This window comes from Dermacentor silvarum, chromosome 6 (genome assembly GCF_013339745.2).
Source record: "Dermacentor silvarum isolate Dsil-2018 chromosome 6, BIME_Dsil_1.4, whole genome shotgun sequence".
NCBI lineage: Eukaryota > Metazoa > Arthropoda > Arachnida > Ixodida > Ixodidae > Dermacentor > Dermacentor silvarum.
In genome coordinates this window covers 130,172,151-130,189,137 of record NC_051159.1, presented here as the reverse complement: position 1 = coordinate 130,189,137, position 16,987 = coordinate 130,172,151, and the positions used below count along the sequence as shown (strand labels likewise).

At 47.9% G+C, this 16,987-nt stretch overlaps 1 protein-coding gene across 1 annotated transcript; it reads right to left on the bottom strand.

Annotated features, from left to right (window-relative positions):
- Positions 1-650: 650 nt before the first annotated feature.
- Positions 651-15,746, bottom strand: LOC119456889 (putative ammonium transporter 2; the record flags this gene model as incomplete). The annotated part of the gene is given in 7 exon segments (XM_037718704.2): positions 651-1,023; positions 5,775-6,100; positions 7,485-7,558; positions 7,874-7,933; positions 12,425-12,496; positions 15,177-15,364; positions 15,366-15,746. Coding segments are annotated over 7 exon segments (1,407 nt in total), but the record flags the coding sequence as incomplete, so codon positions are not given.
- Between the last annotated feature and the right edge of the window lie 1,241 nt (positions 15,747-16,987).

Genomic DNA, 16,987 nt, shown 5'->3' with positions numbered 1-16,987 from the left:
ACGCTGATCCTTCGTGCTTACGTCGAAGCGGGTTCTCGGCCGTGTCCAAATGGACCCGAACTGAAATCGATAATGATGTTCTTCATGTCATTGCAATGGTAGCGCGAGGAAATACCGCATGTTCAATTCGAGGTATCGATTGAATGCATCTGCCTAAAACTGATTTATTCTTCTTTAGAAAGAAGTGTAGAGGTGCCGTTGCAACAACCTTAGCAGCAGTTCGATGTGGCTGTAATCAATCGGCAACGACTGTAGGTAGAGCACCGACTAGCAAAACACGCTGTAATAACGTGGTTCTGATGAGTTAATTAGAATTATCGTGCAGCTGATATTTTAAGGCCAGCCTGTTACATTTACGTTCGGACTCCTTGTAGTAATGTTATAGCGGTTTTATTCATTCTCTTTTATCTCTCACAAAGAATAGAAGAAGGAAAAAAAAACGAGTAAGTGATCTAACAGCACTGACTCAGTTAATTTGTTTGTTTTTGAATTCGATGACATTCGCTCCGGCATATTTTGGAGCGTAAGCCGCCGCTTTAAAAACACAATGATCGATGTACACAAAATTCAGGCGTAATTAAGCCAAATATTTGGTCAGAAAAGCCGTTTATAATATAGACGACATACAATTTCGCGCGTTACACTTTGAAGCGAGAAGCAAATTAACGCTGCTGTCTAACTGCACAGCGATCGTTTACAGAGGACTCCTCGGCCGGCTCATGGAAGCGTGTGCTTCACTTGGCGCCCCCTGAAGAAATTCCATAAGGCATTTGGTTCGCGCTGCTGGACGGCCCGTCCCCCGAGCCGTTCGGCCAAGTAGCTGCGGCACAGGCGCAGGTCCCATGCTTCCCTGTCGAGCCGGTCTGCCATACCGGGCGGCAGCAGCTTGCTGGGATCCAGTCCGTTGTTTCTCAGCAGCTGCGCGTAGTCGATGTCCGGATGCACGATGCCGTGCTCGACAAGGTCGGCACCCAGCACCTCGTGTTCGAGGCTCATGCGGATGGGCACCAGCCAGTTCACGACCTGCGCGTTGCGCCCCGGACAACAATGTATCTTTAAGATCGATAAACGGATGAAATCTTGTCTGGCCGCGAAGTAAGGCCATACGTATCTAAAAAAAAGGTAAAAATTGGTTGAAGTTTAAATCTTCTGAACCTAGTTATCCCGAGCGAAAGGTATGTTTGGCTTGGTTTTTCAAAGACTACGCACACAGTGTTTCAATAATGCACGCTTCCGCGCTTGGTAAGCTTCTCTATAACGTGCTAATCTGGCCTCCCTTTGCTCCGGTGTTCAGCAGCCAACTTTGCCTTTGCTTGCGATTTTGCAGCCTGCTGTCTAGCTATATCTACTGGATGATTGGATTCAGCCTGTCACTTGCGCTGAAGCACACGCACAGATGGCCCAGCCGGCGCACATTCCATGGCGAGACTGAGCGACCAAGCGCCGGCGAAGCGGCCGTTAAACCCTCGCCAAGTCACGTGGTACCGCAGCGGCGAGGCTCCGAGCGAGCGCGGCTGTGACGCGTCTCCGCAGCGGATTACGTGGCGTGTTGTCACATCTGCCACACTTGTGCTCGGCGGCTCGCGCTCCGTTGACTCAAGGTCATTGCGACGCGATGAATGGCCTTGCGATACATGGCGTAGTCGAGCTTTCGCTCTAATAATACGAAGCAAAACATTGTCCATTGTCACTTAGGATGATACGTGGACCACGACTAGTTAGGGGCCTTCAAATGACAGCTTTCATTGCTATAAAATACTTATTTGTTGGTACGGACATGTGCTCAAAATATTAGGGACGATTTTATGCTCAGTGATTTAGATTTGATGTTGCTGTTTGATTTTTTTTTTCATCTTGTCCTCTTGTACGTGTTAAAGTTGGCGGGTACTAAAGAGTTATTTTGTTTTATTTTCATTTTTATTTGCTTATTTTGTTGCGACTATATGCTTTCCATGTAATTAGAATGAAGTAGACGGAGGCATGTTGCTTCTAACCTTTCCAGTTGGACACCATTTATCCTTACCTGCCTACCAAGACATTGGAGCTTACTAGCATGAAAAATCGGGCTGGTGTATAAGTTGTAGAATGTTTGATATTAAACTTTAATTAGGCGGTCAGCACGTGTAGTCTGGTTGCTCTCTTTATTTCATTCTTACATGGTGCTACTTGCAATGATAAATTTTGGCTTCCGCACAAAAAGAGAACACATTTTAATGCAAAAACAAAAGCAGCGAGATCGGCCGGAGGATATTTGTCGCTGGCCTGCTAGTTTGCACAAAGCTTTGTTCATGAAGCAAAGTAGTGCGCAACAAGCTTCGGCGATCTTCTCAGGTGTTTTGCGCAGGCATTCCACGTAATTTTATTTAGTGCATTTTAATCATCATCATCATCAGCCCCACCATTTTAATGAGGCCGCTGCAGGAGAGTCTTTTACCAAAAAGCGAAATAGAGAGATAGAGAAAGAATGTATCAGAAAAACAAAGGATGCAGAGAAAGGCAGGGTGTATTCTCGGACGTAGTTCTGTCTGGCAGGGAAGGGGGGGGGGGGGGGGATAGAGAGAGAGATAATCGCAAACAAAGTAAATTGTGTGCACAATCCAGCAGTCGCAGGCAGCGTTCTCAAAGACTACTACGTAGGCCCGTAGACCTTAGGAATCTGCACATCGCAAGAAAGAGGAGAAATAAAACACGGAATACTTTCTCCTAGAAGGGGTGAAAATGGGGAATGGATGTATGTTAACCAGAAGAATCCTCCCGCCTGTCAAACTACAAAAAGAAAAAGAGGTGGGTCGGGGAATTTTAGCGTGGAATAGAAAGGGAGGGTTGACGTTATCAACAAATGCACGCGCAAGAACAGCGTTCGCATTAGCCATTCGGTCTCACATAGCACGGAAGCGCACCCAGTGCCCTGTGGGTCAAAGGGCGACGAGATCTGTATTCGCGTATCCTCCGAACGGCCATTGGCAGGTCGTCTAGTCGTTCTACTGCGTGTTGTAGGGATATTCTCTGTAAGTCAAATCTGGGAAAGTAAAACAGTAGCGTCAATCATTCCAGCTAGCGACCGATATGACTTGTTTTAAGAACACTCTAAGTCACAGTCGGACACAGAAGCGTTACCTTGTGGTGCAGTGTAAATCCGGGTAGAGGTAGGAGCTGCAGTACAGATATCGTAGCTTACTCCTGTTTTGCGTAATCGGCGCCAATTCTTCACCCGCAAATTTAGTCTCCTAGCTAGTACAAGTAATTGGCCATGTTGGAGCAAGTTGTACGGCTTGATATATTTAGCAGAACACAGACAAAAACGTGGTTGTCGTTTTACTTACGTTATCGTCTATGTTGTGCTAAAGCTATGGTAAAATTTCGCCACTCCTTCTAATTCTTAATTGGTAGAGCTGCTGTCTCAGTATCTAAAATGTTAGATTCTAACTGTTCTGCCATTTTTTTCTTATTTGCAACAGACCTTACCGTTGCCATGGTGGCGTTACGTGGTTACATGCACATTGCACATTATTCCAATATACTAGCTATCTTCCAGAGAGCAACAAGATTTATGTGAGTCCGCTTCTCCTTACAAAGTCTCACATTGTGGAGATGCAACATTTACAGGCGCATGCTACATACGCACAAACGCGATCGAAACATTCCCATGTGTGTCCTACATTTTACGCTGCCGCCGTGCACGAATGTCGGAGCCCTTGCATTTATTTCTGACCTACATAATACCAGGTGCTGCTTGGCAAGGCCGCGAATCATTAGATTACGTTCTAGTACCGGCGGCCTGGACGAGTTAGGCATTAGGGGCCGAATTCACAAAGCTTTCCGTTCATAAGTGCTGCTTGCCATTGGCCAGCCGCCTGCGCTAATGATGTGTCCAACACCACGATTGGCTAACACCTGCTTCAACGAACAGTTTCAGCGTACGAACGCTTTTGTGAATCCGGCCCCAGATTTTCTGGACCACCTGCTACGAATGTCCTCAGGAACACTCCGTTACACAGCGCTAGCAAGGCAACATTCCTGAAATAAACATGGGAACGGCGGGAATAGCACTTTCAATGCGGCGCTCTTCCCAGCAGGCATTGGCGGTCATCTAGCAGCAAGGAGCTTGTACTACAGCGCTGTGCATTGTGCTAGCGCAAGGCGGAGAATATTTACGTAGCGTTTGTTGTTTCATTGGGTAATTCCGTAGAGAACAGAGACGTTAACCAGCACATCTGTGGTAGTGGAATGTTTAGAGAACAAGTGCGTCCTAATGAGCTGAGTAGCTATAGAGTTGGGCGTAGTATGCGCCCCGCTAAGAGCACGCGCCCTATGCATCGGCGCCTTTCTGCCGGCGGTGAAAGTCCGACCACCGATGACGAAAACGAGCGAGAAAGCCACGGAAAGCTACTCGTTTTAAGCATGAAATGCTTTTAGCTCCCGTTGTCGGCGACATTCAAGTGACCTTGAGCCAAAGGCCAGAGCCGTTATCCGGGCACTCAAACGAGAACATGCGGGCATCGTTGGGAGAACAAAACGAGATCATCCGGGCAACCAGTCAAAACTTAAGAAAATGCGGCCTCTGGTCCCCAACCCTTTGTATAGGACCGCATTACATACGCTAGTTACTGCCCAAACAAGTTACAAAAGATACTGCTTCTGAGTTCTTCTTAATGTTTGTTCACAACTTCACTCAAGCTGCAACTTCTAGTATCCTGAAGTTTTATTTGTCATTTCCAATAGCGACGTTCAAAAGGCAGATACGGGGCACCATACACTTGATTGTCATCATTTTGGCGCTTTTTCAACGTCGGCGGTCCATGAGTTCCGCGGCGCGGGTTTCGGGCCGCCTCCTTCGAGAGATGGCGCCACACTGCGTGACCAGGCCGGAAGCGTCCCGCGCGCCGCGGATGGTTGTGTGGCATGGTGCGGTGTAGTGAGGTGTGCCCTTGCGAACGTGCATTATACCCACTTTAAGATTGTGGCTAGTACCATCTCCAACCAATCTGCTTTGCCGGTAGCCATTTCATGCTTACATCTACTCTCAAATACAAGAGGGCCAGCATTTTTTTTTTAAGTAAGCGGAACAACAGTGCATCTTTACCTCAAGTTTGGCGGCGCATATCACGGAACCGGTGCCATCCTCAGAATTTGCTCCAAGAGCTTATGCCTTGCAAACCCACCAGCTACTTCGTAAATTGCAACATGTGCCGTAAATAATTGGTTAAATACTTGATTTATAAGATTTTGTTAATGAGTCAATAATGTATGTCGACTTATTGCGACAAGTAATGTCAGCCTATTAGAGCAATCCAGGTAGCGTTGAGTAGAGGTAGAAAATTTTTTTATGCTCAATGATTAGGATTGCGCTATCTGTCAAAGGCAATTTTTATAAATTTTGTAATCTAAAAGAAGAAAAAATGAAGGCACCCGGTATACTTTTATTTCCTTTGTCGTCATCAATTTCAAATGACGTAGCCGTCACTTGACCTCTGCGGCGACGGTCACTTCATCATAGCCACGTCGTATCTGCCCCATTTAAAGCTTACCGCATCCGCCGCGGGTAGCGCAGCGGCTATGGTGTTCTGCTGCTGAATGCGAGGTTGTGGGCGCGATTTTCGGCTACAGTGGTTTTGATCCGTGCGAAATGCAATAATTCTCGTATACTTACATTTAGGTTTACGTTAAAGAACCCCAGATGGCCGAAATTATTACGGAGCCCTTCACTATGGCGTCTCCATCAATCAATCAATCAATCAATCAATCAATCAATCAATCAATCAATCAGAACTCACCACGAGCAGAATGTAAGTGGTCACGGCGCTCCAGAGCACGATAGAGACGCACGTGAGCGCCTGTATGGCGAGTAGGTAGGCGCTACCTCCCTTGAAAAGCCCGCAGCGGCTACAGTGGCCGTCTTGGTCGTCGTCATCGGCGAGGTCGTGCACGAATAAGCCGATGGCCAGCAGGCCCCAGGCACCGCCGCAACCGTGTACGGACACCGCGTCCACGGGGTCGTCGATGCGGAGCTTCCTAAGCAGTGGAGAAACGCCGCTGGACAGCAGGGCGCCTAGCGAGCCCACCAGAACGCTGTCCAGGGCGCCCAGGTACGCCGAGCCGCCTGCACATCACCGACAAGCGCTGAACGCGTGCCCGCATGGAGTTGTTAATGCCCTGGAAACCCGCCATTCGCTAACTGGCGTACGCGTCGCCATTGACGGTTCGCCAGTGTAAGACAACCGACATCGCAATCTTTAACGCGATAGCGTTAAAGGCCCCGTGTCACAGAAAATCCGGCGTCGGCGTCACCATCCGCGGCCCAAAATATCATCCCGTACCATCCCGACCACGCAGGCCCTCCGCGTGACGCAGAGGCGTCAGTGAAGTAATTGAATTTATCAAAGTGAAATGCGTCAGAAAAATCGTAAAGTACGACTTAACCACAACCTACAGACGTGATAGAGTCGGATTGTAATTTTGAATATACGAGAAAACATAATTCTCTTACGCGGAAACTCAAGCACAAACCCCTTTTCCAGCATTTCTACCTTTCATACAGCGGCGCGGCGCGCCGTGGTTATTCCTTGCAAAAACACCATCCAGATAGCGCTCGCCTCCTCGGCACCCGCGCGCGGAGGCGAAGTTGGAGAAAAAAAAGTGGTCGCAGTTTCAACCCTGAAGGCGAAGCATAATTGCGATAGCAATTTGTAGAGAGCTATACGGATAATGATAGTAGCTTTATCAGCTGTATAAACTGGGACATGCAGCCGCACTTGGCAACACGCTAATAAGTCGACGCCGTCGACGTTTTTGCCCGCGTCGCACAATGCTGCGGCTTGCTGACTGTTGCCGCAGCTTCTGATATAATGGCACTGTGCCTCAACTAACGTCACCTCCTTCCCCCCCCCCCCCCCCCCCCCCCACCGCCTTTCGCGCGTCGGAAGAGGCGCGTTTCTTACAGTATGGTGATTCTAAATGATGAAGAGACGCCTACGTCTGCGCCCTAAGCTAGCACGCCGCAGAACGCGCGTTTGTGCTCCGCGTGCGTTCACTCCCGGAAGAACGCTGCATTTGCCGGGAAGCCTGATAAGCAGTCAGGGATCTTTGAATGCATCGCGTTCCACTCTTAAAGGTGAAGCCTAAACCGTCCGTGCTTAAGCATCCTCCAATTCTTTTTTTTTTTTTCCAACGAACGCGCCCCGTAATTGTTACCAGCCACTAAAATAGAAAAAAAAACATACGGAAGATCCAACGCACTTGTTGACATGTTCATACGTTAAGCGAATCTTACTCCAATTGCTTCACTTGGATGCTGTGCAAGAGACACATGATGCGTGCAGTTGTATTTTATTTCCAATTTGCGTAATTATTTACCCGTGCCGCAGATGTGTGGGAGAGCCCCCCCTAAGTCTACTCAGGCGAGACACCAACGTCAAACCCGGAGAAAGTACCGATGAATCTAGCTCCACATGGCACACCCGAGACTAGAATGAGAGCTCCATTACCTGTAACTGAAACAAGCCCGGTCAGGAGACCGCACACGATGTTGAGGACAAGAAATTTCCGGTGTATGGCGTACCTGCGATGAGAAGAGTTATAGCGAATTATTTGTAGACCTGTGCACGAGTATACTAGCGCAGGTACTTTTTTTTTCTTAAGTCACCTGCACACTCGTACGGAATGTCGTCTATAGGTGACATTTTATAAGATTACTACTGCAAACAGTGAAATTGAAGCTATCAGTTTGCAGCATTCCCACAGTCAAAGAATGAACAATCTCTAATACGCCTGACACATTTTTTTGAAGGCTTGGTAAATTAAGGAAACGCAAAATGACCTGTTCATTTGATTCTTGAGAATGCATGCTCGTGAAATGATAGTATGATGTACTCACGACAACAGTATTCCAACAAGGGCTCCTCCGAGCGAACCGTTGATGGTGGTGACAGCCGCCCTTCAATAAAAACAATAACAAAAAATACGAAGAAGAAATAAAACATCAACCGGTGTTGTCAGTGATAGTCCGGTTAAATACTTTTCTTTGTGTTGTAAAGCAGGCGATCTGTAAAGCAGGCACCCCGCGATCTGTTTTCCATGTCTACATCAGGGACAATATTTTTCAATGAAGACTGTCTAAACAAATGAGCTCTAGCAAAAGGTGTGTCAACGTGCGTTAAAACGCTCCCGAAGGAAACAAAAATTTACAGGTTGCTGGCATTAGTTAGCCGGATCGACATCTGGTACCGAACCAGCGAAAGCGACGAGTCATACCAGCGAAAGCGCCTACATGCAGATGCAAAATATTTTGAGTGCTCAACAGTACCATTTAGTAAAGAAGAACATCCACTCTTCCACAAAATGAATGAATGAATCCTTTATTTGTAGAAGGCGTGGCTCTATGGCCTGAATATGGTATAGGGGTTGTAAGCCGGCTGCTGAAAAGCGCGAGTTATTCCTTTGTTTGTTGCTCGGAAAGCTTGGGATCGGCGTTTTCCCTTCCATTTGGTCCCGTCGAACGAAACGGTGGTAAAGAAGGAGCGGGAGAGACGGCTAGCGGTATGCGGCCACCAGTCCTTGCTTGATGAGCGAAACACAATGGAATAATTGGCGGTCACCGGTGGATGCCTGTCGCGGTGACGGCGCCGAGATGAGGTAGGTGCGCGGCCTATGACACTGCCCGGTTATACTCGACACGCGGAGGGGCGATTAGGGCCGGCTGGCATTGAGCGTCCAATAGTACACAAAGCTGACAGTAAGAAGAGTGGTAATCGGTGCTATTGAATAGCCATTACTCACTGCGCGCACCGTGTCTATTGTGACCATCGTGGGAACACGCTTCTGAGACCATGACCAATTGACTGCCGTGGAAAACCTTTTCTGAGCAGGCGTTTACTCGGTGAATGTACGCGAGCCTAAAGTGCCGCGTTGGCAGCTTTCGTTGACGAATGGCCCGCAATTCCTGCGCTACCAGTTTTTCCAAAGATCGTACACAGTTCCGAGAGTGGGATGGGGAGACACCGCATGTCAATCACCCTCCCGCCGTAGTTCGCAGGGGCTTAGTGCTTATTAGTTTTATTGCGAAAGCAATTATATGGACACTTCAACCGGATTTCTGCCGTCGGCGTCGCCGTCGCCGTGAGGTTCCCTATAGATAAAATCTTCGCCGCGTGCCGTATGCCCGAGCGGAAGCGTGCGGGGACGCGCGCTATCACGGAGAGCGAACGCACTCAATCTCCCACGCGCAAGCAAGGAAGCGGGAAGCCAGCGCCGGAGGGAGCGGGGGGGGGGGGGGGGGGGGGCACTTCCACTCTGCCAACAACCGCGCTCGTCGCTCGCTCGCACCGTCTCTTATCTCCACACGGCTCTGACCTTTATGCGCCGTGCATTCGCCGCTCAGTTTCCGTTGAAGCGATAGACCGCACGTACCTTCGCCCGCTGCTTGCTGCCAGCGTTTTGACAGTCGTTGTCTGCAGTCATTCAGTGTGATCTATTCATGTTTGTTTGTGCGCGCTCACACCAAGCTTGTTCATTCAGTTAGTAATAGTCGGGCCACATTTTCCAACGCACGCTACACATGCAATGCTGCCCGGATCGGCAGTGCAGCGCTACAGGTGTGTCCCTTCGCACGCGCTGCCCACGGGAAGCGCTTCTCATCAACACCACCGTTTCACACGCGCCTTCTCGTGGTCATCGAGTCTCTCTTCATGTCGGTCTACTTACGCCGCAGCACACCTGCTTACTTAATCAGCTCATGTTTACTACAATTCATATTGCTACCAAAGCCGCTCACCTTACTTCGTATGACATTGCTGTGTTGCTATCGCATTCATTGCTTCGCCCTTAGAGCGAAACTGTGACATTTTTTTAATTGCACCCGTTGTGTTTGGCTGTGTTGCTTTGCGCAGTGTAAGCTTGCTTTTCGTTTCCAACCCTCTCGCTTGTTGCGTTTTTTTTTTTAACAGCGGAGCTGTTTATACCGAGCGTACTCAGTCTGTCGTAGACAGTAAACTGTGGTCTGATCCTGGAGGTAGTGCAGAAAGGGTCCAAGCGCAATGGCACATACCCCTGTGAACTTGCGAAGCTGAGCCTGGCTAAGTCTAGCTAAGCGTGGTTGGGATTACGTAAGCTTAGTCAGTCATCAATAGCCAATCGATAGCCAATCAATAGCCAATCAGTAATCGATAAATAATCAATAAATTTCGGGAAATGCTGGGGATGACTTGGCAGTGCTTAGCCTAGCCCAAATACATGGCCAATACCTTGCGATAGCCAATCGATAGCCAAACAATAGCTAATCGAAAATTGATCAATAATCAATAAATTCCGGGAAATGCTGGGGATGACTTGGTAGTGCTTCATCATCATCATCATCATCATCATCAGCCTATATTTATGTCCACTGCAGGACGAAGGCCTCTCCCTGCGATCTCCAATTACCCGTCTTGCGCTAGCTGATTCCAACTTGCAGCTGCAAATTTCCTAACTTCATCACCTCACCTAGTTTTCTTCCGTCCTCGACTGCGTTTCCCTTCTCTTGGTATCCATTCCATAACTCTAATGGTCCACCGATTATCCAATCTACGCATTACATGGCCTGGCCAGCTGCATTTTCCCCTCTAAATGTCAATTGGAATATGGGCTATCCCCGTTTGGTCTCTGATCCACACCGTTCTCTTCCTTTCTCTTAACGTTAGGCCTAACATTTTTCGTTCAATCGCTCTTTGAGCGGTCCTTAACTTGTCTCGAGATCCTTTGTTGACCTCCAAGTTTCTGCCCCATATGTTAGCACAGGTATAATGCAATGATTGTAATATTTTCTTTTCAACGACAGTGGTAAGCTCCCAGTCAGGATTTGGTAATGCCTGCCGTATGCACTCCAACCCAATTTTATTATTCGGTAAATTTCCTTCTCATGATCAGGAAACTGACTAATTGACCTAGATAAACGTACTCCTTTACAGACACTAGAGGCTGAGTGGCGAAGGTAGTGCTTAGTCTAGCCCAAATACGTGGCTAATACCTTGCGATAGCCAATCGATAGCCAATCAACAGCTAATCGATAATCGATCAATAATCAATAAATTCCGGAAAAGGCTGGGGATAACTTGGTAGTACTTAGCCTAGCCCAAAAGCCAGGACTGGCTAGGTCCCCAACAGCTCCGCTGTCTCTTTAGCATTGCGCCTCCAGTGCAAGCTACGCAATTTTTTTTTTTTGTATGTTGTTGTTAGGGAGAGAAGCAAACAGCTTAAACCAGGGGTGCGTAGACGAGACTGAATGCTAAAATAGCCGCTGGAACACTCACACGATAACCCCCGTGCAGGATTAGTGATTGGTGTGCCGGCGGACCATACTCGACCACTCGGTGGCGATTGGGTTGTAAATGTTTGGGGCGGGGCACCGAGGGATACAAAACGTGGTCAAATTGCCCCGACCAAGCGTTCTGGACTGAACTTGCGGTGCTATGCACCATTGGCTCTGCCGATATAGGGTCGTCCTATGAGTACCAGTTATAACTTGCATTTCTATGAATATATCTTGTAATTAGTTGGAAATACACAGTGCTTTCATGCTTCATCTGCGTCTGCTTCAAATCCATCGTAAGCCTCCAGCGAACCCTTCACCACTATTCTTAGCGGCAGTACTCTTCACTTGCGTAGACCATCTCTGGCGGTGCGTCTCGGACGCCCAAGTTGGGAAGAAACACACGTACTCTCTCGAGAGAGAGAGGGACAAGAACTGGGGCTGTTGTGCGGGTGGCTGCACAACAGAAAATAAAATTGAATTCAACTGAATTGAAAGGTGTCAGCGGGACTAAGGCAGTGTTGGGAGCAGCTTCCAGGCAGACACGCAGGCGGAGACATCCGTGAGTTGACCAGTTTTGTTCGGAAACACAGTATAAGACATATCTGGCGGGAAGCGTGAATAAGGAACAATAACCGCGATCACACGTCTATTCTAACTTATGATAGCAACAACAACAACAAAAGAAATATGCTTGATTTTTTCCCCTAGAAACAGCCATAACTGGTATATTTGTTACTATCTCTCTCTCTCTCTCTCTTTTTTTTTTTATTCCGCACTACTCGACCAGCAGCTTCGCTCTGCCGACGTAACAGGAACCTCGCGTAGGAGAGAGAATGAAAGAAAGGCAGATAGGTTCATGAGGTTGCACGGGGTTTGCTACACTACAGTGGGGGAGAGTAAAGTAGGAAGATGCTGATGATGAAATAAACTTTATTTAAAAATGATCCGGCCATCTTCTGTATGTCGCCCTGTGGCATCACAAGATCGTCGGCTCTATTTTTTAATAAAGTTTATTTCATCATTATCATAATCATCATTATAATAATAATAATCATCCCGCCTTACTCTTCCCCAAGAGAAGAAAAAAAAGGAAAAAGCGCAGCAGTGCCAAGAAGGCTGAGGAGGAAAGTGCTCGCGTACCTTGATGCGTACTTCCACTTGTTATTCGTCACGCCGACTGTGCTGCCGGCGTTGAAAACCAACCAACCCCACCTAAGCAAAAAAAATATTATTATAAATAAATAAAGACGCATGTTTAAATTAGCGCGTAAGTAAGTAGGGTAAGAGCTTCGAGAGCTTGCGTAGAGATCTATGAAATATCGGGCTCTAGTGGATGGGTCGTCTCGAGAGAGACAGATGAATAAAAAGAAATGCAGGGAGGTTACCAAGATGGGTATATCCGGTTTTCCACCCTGCGCAGGGTAAGGAGGAAGAGGGGAGGATAAAAGGTAAAGGAAGAAATGTAGTGCACCATGGAAGTGAGTGCGAGACAGGCGCGCAAAGAAATTAGAATCACGCTGGAGTGTTGCAGTGGTTCGCACAGGCCAGCTGGCGAATGAATGCCTACAAGCAATGAAAAAGCAACGAAAAGACAACATGCAACTTTTATAGGTATTACTAGGTTACATAGCCGCTCTGTACACATTGTTTCGATGGTGGCAAGAAAAATATTTGTGTGGATTTTCGGACACGTGCTTCGTGTATGTAGCTAATTTTACGCGGACTCAATTGAATGCCCTTGGAGAAGCCAAAAATGCATATTCAGCTGGCTAAAGAAAAAAAAATGGGAGAGGGGGATGTGGGATTACTGGTTTACTCGATGGATTGCCAGCTTCATACTTAAAAAAAAAGCGCTGTTTCGCGGCAAATGCTTCCTTTGAAAATCTTTGTCTCGATAAAAAAAAAGGGGGCTACACAGAGTCAGCTCAATAAAAAAAAGTTGATTCTGATGTTTTATAAGATACCCAAAACCATGCGTTACATTTTTATTAGAACTTAAAATTTGGAGTAAGGAAATAAAATTACTACGAATAAGCAGAGACCTGTGATAACACTAATACAAAAAAACTTCTTGGGCAAATCTATAGAACCTGACAAACATTTGAAGTAAGGGGGAGGGGGGGGGGGAGGGGGCGCTAGGAGACATATATGGAATAAGGACACACACACACACACACACATAGCGCCAGCTACCAATTGATTTATTGCCGGCCGCGGTAGCCCAGTGGCTATGGTGGTGTGCTACTGAGTTCGAGGTCGCGGGTTCAATCCCCGTCGCGGCGGCCGCATTGCGATAAGAATGTTCGTGTACCGCGTCATGCATTAGGTGCACGTTAAAGAACCCCAGGCGGTCGAAATAAGCATTCCAGCTCAACTAAATTATTATTGTTATTATTACTGTTAATGATATCCTATATCAATCTGGGTGGCGAGAAATAGTCACGCAGCCTGTGTGAGCTAGTAAGGCTCTATCATACGTATTGAAATTGAGCATCCTGCCTATCTCTACTCTATCTTGTAAAGTTACATATGCCCGTTATGTACTCGTCCCCACCTCTTCCCTAACATTTTTTCCAACCAAGACTTCAATCGTCTCCTTGCTTATCTCGACCGCTGACTAGTTAACGCTCCCATCAACTCTGAACCCGGCGTTTGTGCAAGGTCGATGTTTCCTTCGGTTCTGGCTGGCCCCGCTGTTCGATTTTTTTTTTCACCGGCAGACGAAGGTTTCACTCATTTGCGAGTGTTTGCTCCTGTATGTCCTCGTTAACAGACAACTAGTTCGGGCCTTCAAAATCAACGCCTTACCCTCTATGTTGTACTTATTTTTTATTTTTTACCGCGCGGTTTACCATAGGGCATATTATGGTTAAATAAATGCGTAATGCGTGTAGGCATTCTTCGTGAAGAAGCTGCATAAGTTGCCTGAGGAACGTATCTTCTATAATTAACCGTTTGTAGTCTGTGGCCTTACCTCGGTATTCCGGCACCTCTAAACACTTTCTAGTAGCCTTTTTTTTTTTTTTTCCTGAGTGCAGCCATATATGGCGGGCATCTGCTGCAGACGCGGAGGCAGAGCACTTTGACCGCTTCACAAAGTGCTCACAGAGCCTTCAGGTCCTGGTCCCCAGGCTCAGGTTATGGAAGGGGTAAGGGCTTTCTGAGCCCCAAGTCTCCGGGTGGTTTTCTCTCCTGGTTTCTTGTTTGCCGTCTTTGTAAAGTCCTGTGGATTTTTTGTTGCCATATTACAAATCCAATTTACCGTTATATAAGGGCGTCACAGAGCAGCTGCTCGCGACGCGACGCGATTCGATGCCGCCGGTCTACATCATGCTCGACCCTAGACTGAATCAGCGATATTGTCTGTCGTGTGAGTATAATTTTGCGGATACCGCACCAATCAAAATTAAAGCTGACGGTACCACCGCCTCTCGACTGAAGTGTTCAGTACGCCTCAATGACACTTCAGGGCGATTCCTAAGCGAGACCAGCTGTCCTGAGAGCGCTTACACTGATGCGTTAGAGTAAAGGCACGTTTCTTAAGCTACTACTCATTGTATGAATCGCCGATTAGTCCTATTGAAGAGCAGTCTCCTTTTGATTTGAGGGACGGCACTGCGCTCCGCTCGGTGGAGTCGAACAAGGGCTTCGAGTCAAGGCCCTGAATACAGGGTTATTATATTTATCGTTTAGCTGTTAGATGAACAGGCTATGGGGGCATTACACAAGCGTGGATGAGACTGGCACGTTTAAAGCGCGAGCGTTCAGCATTCATTGAAAGTGGGCGCGTGACACCGATATTAAGGGCTCATCACTTATCCGGCGTAACAAAATATTAAAATCTCGCACAGAAGGAAGAAGCTCATGGCTGGGCTCCCACGTCTACACTGACCACAGCGTGAAGACACCCTGCAGCACGCTGGTCGGGTTTCCGAGTTCGGGCGGCGGGCCGCTTCCGTAGCGTCCAGTCCTGGGTCCCAGGAAGGCAGCGGCCACCAGGGCCGACGTGCCGCCCAGCAGGTGTACGCACCCGGCGCCCGCAAAGTCCAGCGCCCCCAGCTGGCGCAGGAACCCTCGGCTAGGCCCAGAGCCAACCAGGCGGGATGCAGAAGACGAGCGTGTCGAGGAACGAGAAGAGGCAGTACGCCGTGAAGCTGGTCCTCTCGGCCATCGCTCCGGACACGATGGTCGTGGCCGTGGTGGCGAACGACAGCTGGAACAGGAAGCAGGCGAACGTGCGGCCCATGTCCTGCGGGTCGGCGTCCACCAGGAAGAAGCCGAAGCCGTTGAACAGCGCGCTGCCGCCGCCCGAGCTGAACTGCAGGCCGTAGCCGAAGCTCCAGTAACCCAGGCCGCCCACGACCACGTCGGCCACGTTCTTCATGAGGATGTTGACCTCGTTCTTTCGCGACACGCAGCCGGACTCGAGCAGGCCGAAGCCTGCGCCAAGTGCCGTGGTATTTCAAGCTGGATTCACATGACGGACTCTACCACACCATATTGTAATTTGTTTTTCTACGACCGCACTAGAGTGTACTATAATATTACTTGAATATTACTAGAATACTAGACTCTAACCGCACCGTGAAAGAGCGTGCCGTGGCTCAGCGGCACCGAATTCTTCCGCGCGTACGGGCGCCACTGACGAGCTACTGTCGACGCGATTCGGTGCCGCGTGTCTCGGTCACGCTCGTCTGCGAAGTGCATCGGCGATATGGTCCGTGGTGTGAATTTATCACGACGGATGTTGGTCTCTCCTCCCCCCCACCGGTGTCGCTAGCGCCGCGGGGGAAGGAGTGGACGCGAAAGCGTGGCTGGCTTCGCCTAATTTGTACCGCCGATGTGAAGATATCGTCGACGTGGCATGAAAATGTTTCATTCGTCGTCGACTCCCAAATTCAACAAAATGAAGTGTTCCCTGATTCAATTTGCTTTTTTTTCGACTGCCCGATAATTCGGAAAATACTGCGGCCCCTTTCCATGCCAGAAAAATTTATCGGTGACTGTGCTTATTTGCATAAAAGGTCAAATTTCAATTCAACGAAATTTCGATATAACGAAGCAAATTGCCGATTTTACCGACTTCGTTATATCGAGGTTTAACTGTAATAGCTTCTTCGAAATTATCCGGTTTTAAAGTAGGTTATGTCACAGTTAAGCTCCTATTGTGACTAGAACCATTCGACAACCTAAACAGAGTACCTTTGCAAATGGTTAGCACGTAATAATGGCTAACCGTTTTGCATATGGTTATCAAGAACGCGGAATAATTGTAGCTGTTTCCTAAGTAACCATATCAATGAAATAGTGAAATGCACGTACGTAGCACAGACATATATCTGTATACAAATTAGAGAGATAGACTGTAAGAGACGAAAGAGACGAAAGGCATGGAGGTTAACCAGACGAGGATACGTTTCGCTACCTTACATTGAACTCGTGGCTTCAATGTAAGTTCACTACTTGACTGCTGGGCTCGTTGGTTCGTTTAGGACACGAACTATAAAGGGTAAAGAATTCACAGGCACAGAAAGGACGCTCTATTCTGTGTCTGCCAATTTTTTCCCTTTATAGTTCGCGTCCTAAACAACGATATAGGCGAGTTTGTACCCATCGTAAGACTTAACAACCCATTACATCGCTACACCACACCCAACAATGTCTAACAAATCGGAAAGTCCAACTGTCTGAAACTGTCATGAC